This window comes from Chamaea fasciata, unplaced genomic scaffold (assembly GCF_029207755.1).
Source record: "Chamaea fasciata isolate MVZ Bird 193981 ecotype frontalis unplaced genomic scaffold, bChaFas1.0.hap1 SCAF_11, whole genome shotgun sequence".
NCBI lineage: Eukaryota > Metazoa > Chordata > Aves > Passeriformes > Sylviidae > Chamaea > Chamaea fasciata.
In genome coordinates this window covers 2,149,088-2,154,544 of record NW_027094096.1, presented here as the reverse complement: position 1 = coordinate 2,154,544, position 5,457 = coordinate 2,149,088, and the positions used below count along the sequence as shown (strand labels likewise).

Genomic DNA, 5,457 nt, shown 5'->3' with positions numbered 1-5,457 from the left:
GCCTTTCTTTCCCTTTTTGGAAAGAACACTGCAAACATGCATAGGATGGCCAAAAACCCCCACTTTTTTTCCCCTTCCTACCTGAACAAAATCATCACCTGACACTCTCCATGGGTATTTTCCCTGCTCCCTAGGAGTATAAACAGATGTAAGAGTAACCCTTGACTCTTTAGAAACATCAAGCTGAAGTGAACATACCAGATCACCCCTGAAAATCAACAATCTCTTTTTCCTTTCTGATATCATGCAAAGTAAGAGAAACATTGATGGGATTGTCAAAGCTCAAAGCACATTTTGACAGCTAACACTCTACCCTTGGATGCTATGTACAATCAATAAAATCCTGTATTGGACAAAAAAACACAACCAAACAAAACCCAAACAAACAAAATCACAAAACAAACAAACAAACCCCAAAAAAAAAAAACCCAAAGAAAAATCTGTAGAGCCGGAATTTCTTTCTGTGTTATCAGATCCTCATTTTAAAGGGTGACTCACAGAGATGTGAGCCCCAGAGAGCCATGTATTTACGTCCTTAAATGAGCTGTGTGACATCCTATGTACACAGTGCCTGCACGCAGACACAGCGTGGGGAGGCCGATGCTGTCATGGAAATCTGTGATGAAACAAAAAGCAGCAGCACTTGGTGCTTTCAAACATTCTGACCAGGAGCTGCTTTGCATGCAGCTGACTCCACTGCCCTAAAAGAAAACACTAGGATGGAGAACTCTACAAGCTGAGAAGGAGAAAAAGTCAACAACTAGAGCACGAGACAGCCCAAAGGTAAGACAACAAGAGATATTTCACTATAGCAAAACCTTGCCTTAAAAGCTTTTCTCTTGCCATGAGATCCAAAAAGTAATTATATTTTACATAACTTGCATTGCTTACAGCATAGCTAACTTTTTAAATGACTGAACAAAACTGCCCTTTGAATTTATGCTTTAAATAATATTTTTCTGTTTATTTTTTAATAAATGTGCACAACAGACCCTAGTCTGAAATATCTTTTAAACACAGCGAGAATTTTCCTAGTCAATCATCTTGGTGAGAAGTTGAAATTCTGTTTCTCTAGACCCAGAATTTCCTAGACACACTATCAAACAAATTAAAAACAAGACTGAAGAAAAAGGAAAGTAGTAATGAAATCTCCTACAGATTGAAGTAAGGAACTTTGTCAGTATTTATTACTTTTCAGGAATTCCTTAATTAACTTTTCCTCCCTTTGGCTCTCTCTCAGAGATGAGCTCCCTCCCAGCATCAGACTCACAGTGCTTCACGCTGCTTTTCTTACTTCTGTCTGAGCCAGTAACTTACAGAGTCTCATTTACCTGATATTACTGTGTCCTTAAGGAGCAAAGAACTACATTTCCTTTTTGCTGATCTTAATCTCACTCAAAGAGATCTTAATCTCTCAAACCACAGCAAGGGAGAGTTTACCTGTGAAATACTCAGGGGGGTGACTTGTTCTGCAGGACAGAAACTTTGACTGCTCACTTGACAAACAGTGGACAAATTTAAAATGGGACAACATCAAAATCAGCAACTCGTGTAGGAAAGACACTGGCTGGAAGTGAAAACTAGAGAACAGCAGGAGAAAGCAATTTCTGGGTGCTGACAGGAAGATCTCTGACAGACTTCATTTACAGGTTCCGTTTGCAGTCATGGAACTGGCTGGAGGAAAGGATCAGGTATTCCTGGGCATTTGCATTTTTAAGTGACTACAGCACTGCAGAAACCAATGAGCACCTTCCTGGTCCTTATCAGGAGAGTCTGAGGGCAGGATCAAGCCAGAACCTTCCTCTAAAGACGAGAATTACTTCACAACCCCAGTTCAGAGAGTGCCTGCCACACTTTCTGTCCCCTCTCGGCAGAGGAGAATCCAGTTGCATGTTTCCTGTAAGCCCTGTGGCTGCTGTGGTAAGTCTGCCTGATTTAGACAAAATCTCATCCTTTTACTAAAGACTTAACCTCTGCTAGAAATAGCTTGTTGGAAGCTTCCTGCCTGCAGCTTTTAGACAGCTTTCAGAAGGGCCAGGGCACTCACAGTCCTCCCTCTTTGCCCAGGGGTGGTGGGAGAGGTGCAGGATGGCAGTGACTGTATGGGATCTTCACATTAATAAATGTGGGGGACCCTTATGTTCTTGGGTCCCCGAGATCTCTTATGATAGCTTGATGCAGGAAACCGGATCCACATAATTGTTTCCACCCTGGCGATCCAAGAAACCCTAAAATCAGTGTCTGCTACCTTGGCTCTGCAGAGAATGAATCCCTCCAAGAGGATGGTGCAGTCACATACTCTGCCCAGCCTAAATTACAGGACAGCACAGTCTGGGGTTACAGTGAACAGTGCAAGTGAGGCTTGGACACCAGAAAGCCCTATCCCCCCCTGTGGTACAACTTTGCCCCAGAATCATTGGCACTGAGCAGCTCCATGTTACTGGGAGCTACAATTCAGCACACAGCAGTACAAGAGGGGAAAAAAGTATTTCCAAGACTGTGGACACATAGAGACCTCACTAGCCTTCGTTCTATGTCTTCTGTGTGATCTCCATCCTTCCTTGTGGTGATTTTCTTCTCTTCCAGCATACCTGGAGATATGAATGACACCCATGGCAAGGGCAATATCAGTGCTGCTGTGGAACTCTTCCAGCTCATCGTGTACACGCCCACTTTTATCCTGGGATTGCTGTTCAACACAATGGCTCTGTCATTCCTGTTTCTTAAGGTTAAAAAGCTGTCAGAATCTACAGTCTACATGATAGCTCTTATATTCCTGGATACTTTGCTGTTGTTTACTCTTCCTTTTAAAATCATTTCCTACCACCTTCAGGACAACTGGAATTTGGGGTCTGTGTTTTGCTCCACCTTGGAGAGTCTTTACTTTGTGAACATGTATGGCAGCATCCTCATCTCCCTGTGCATCTGCGTGGACCGGTACATCGCTATCCAGTACCCGTTTGTGGCCCTCACCCTCAGGTCCATCAAGAAAGCTGCCATGGTCTGTGCTCTCATCTGCCTGGGCACCTCCGTGGGGACAGCCTCTACTTTCCAGTTGCATGGAAAGGGCCACAACATCTCATCCTGCTTCCATAATTTCTCCAAGAGCACATGGGAGAACGCAGGCCTGTTCAGCACCTTGGAGTTCATCTTCTTTGGTAGCATGGTAGCCATGACCTTCTGCACTGCTCAGACTGTCCGGTGCCTGAGAAGGCACAGAAACCCAGACAACCCCCAAACACACAGCACCAGGGCAGAGAGGATCTTGGTGACAAACCTGGTGGCCTTCTTGGTGTGCTTCACACCTTACCACGTGGCATACTTCATGTACTTTTTGGTGAAGAACAACATTATCCACATCAGTTTCCAACAAGTGCTACGAGACACTGTTCAGGTCACCCTTTCCTGGGCAAACCTGAACTGCTGTCTTGATGGGGTGTGCTATTATTTTGTTTTAAAGGAGTCCTTGGAAGACCCACTGCAAAACAGTGGAAAAAGAGCCATGCAAAAGCCTTGATTTATGTACTGCATGTTCATTACTTGAGATGAAGTGTGGAGAGGCTTTTGTGGAAAGTACAGGGTTCTGAACTTCTTAACTAAGTAGTTTGCTTTAAATATTCACAGCTGAAAATATTTCCTAAAAACCAAAACTAAGTCCATTTCCAGGACACTGTTCCTAACTTTTTTTTATTTCTTTCCATAATGTCTCTTGTTATTATTTATGGGTAAAAAGAAATTTAATTATTCCTATAAATAGTGATGCATATTTCTTTGGATGTGATTCTTCTTTACTTAGAAGAGAAAAAAATGTTCACTTATATGCGGTAGCATATTTCAGCTTCCCTGTCCGCACTGTACCTGCAAACCGTCTTCAAAACTTTAGTCACTACAGACTTGGTCTGGTAAGAAACAAAGACTCGAAGTTCATGGTAAAAAGCTTCAGGCTAAATTCTGCTGGCTTCCCTTTCCTGGTCATGTAACCTTGTCCTCACATACAAACACCTGGCAGGTTGAGACTTGCACATGCTTTAAAAAAAAAAAAAAAAAGATTGTAATTCTAAATACAAAGGCAGCTTTGGGTTCACATGGGTATTAGCAAGATCTCCATGTCATTCCTTCACTGCTTGACTTGCTCTGCAAGGTGCAGCGCTTGTTTTAGTGACAGCCGTTGTGACTACATCCTCACACATCTAACTAATGCTGCCACTGCCTCAAATCTCCACACTGCACACATCGATTGACTCACCCATTCCAGGCTTCCTCACCAGCTCCCCTCCTGCTTGCAGGCTTTTCACATCTACTCCTTCCTGCTTGGTGACAAACATAGTTTCGTAAACAGAGCCAAACCAAACAAGAGCATGAAATAAAATCCCCTAGTCCAATGTAGTGGCAAACACATGAACCTGAAGGAACAACCCCCACCTTATGGGGGGATAAGATAAGAGCAGCCCTGATCTCTAAAGCAGTAGCCAGAAACACACAGAACCCTGGGGGAAAGCAACCTTTTGGACCCCAGAGCAAGCTGAGCACTGCTATTCGCCAAGCAAACAAGGCAATAAAAAATAATCAAGCAGCAAGAGCCTTACATGCCAGTCAGTTACTTCTTATCAGTGGTCACAGGCACAGATAAACCCAAAGACAAGGAGCATCCAGGCTGCAGAGGCAGCCCACTGCTCTGGGCCACCCCCAGTGCTGCCTGCAACCCTGTCCCAGCAATCAGCTGCCACCTTCCTGAGGGATGAGGCTGATTTAGCAACCAAAGCTAAATTTTTATATTCATGCTGAGCTGGATCCTTGCAGTACCTCTTCGAGGCAGGGATACTAATCCCAGCCTTTGAACTGTCTCTTTTCCACACATTTTGACAAGGGTAATGCACAAACTATGTATTGATTTCTCCCCTGAGCTGCAGATTTACATGTGGGAGCTCCAGTCTGTCAAAGTGAATGTTTTTGAAGTGAATCTACATATGAGATTGTACCAAAGAAATCCAGTTTCTGTTGGGAGCACTGACCCAACACAGACCTAAATATGTGCTGCTGTTGGCAGAGTCCTTTCGGTGTTCAGGCGATGAATTGTGCTTCTGAGAAGACTCGGATTGTGTATTTACCTTATATCCTGGTTATTAAAAAGTGCCTGAAAATAAAATGCACGAGGATATTCCAGCAAGAATTCCCTCCCCATTTCCACTGATTGCCTCAGTCAGTTCAGAATATCTGACTGAATATCCCCACCAGCAGGCAGGGAATCCTCAGCAGGTCCTTGCTCATAACTTACCTCTTAACTAACAACACTTCAGGAGACACAAAGATTTTACAACTGCAACTTCAGGCTCCTTTTGGAAAAAGAGTTAACAAATCATAGAATAAAATCGTGTTGAGGCAAAAGAGTTGGTTCACATCTCAAAGCAGTAGGCCATGCCAAGAGGGCCGCAGGTTTAACTGACAGTGCCTGAACAG

At 43.7% G+C, this 5,457-nt stretch overlaps 1 protein-coding gene across 1 annotated transcript; it reads left to right on the top strand.

The window, feature by feature from the left end:
* Nucleotides 1-2,593: 2,593 nt before the first annotated feature.
* LOC136295355 (G-protein coupled receptor 55-like) lies at nucleotides 2,594-3,668 on the top strand. The gene has a single exon (XM_066193854.1). It carries the CDS (start codon nucleotides 2,600-2,602, stop codon nucleotides 3,515-3,517), a length of 918 nt encoding a protein of 305 aa, XP_066049951.1. The 5' UTR covers nucleotides 2,594-2,599; the 3' UTR covers nucleotides 3,518-3,668.
* Nucleotides 3,669-5,457: the final 1,789 nt, after the last annotated feature.

Coding starts and splice junctions, on each gene's coding strand:
- LOC136295355 (XM_066193854.1), top strand. CDS start 2,600: ATGAATGACACCCATGGCAAGGGCAATATCAGTGCTGCTGTGGAACTC.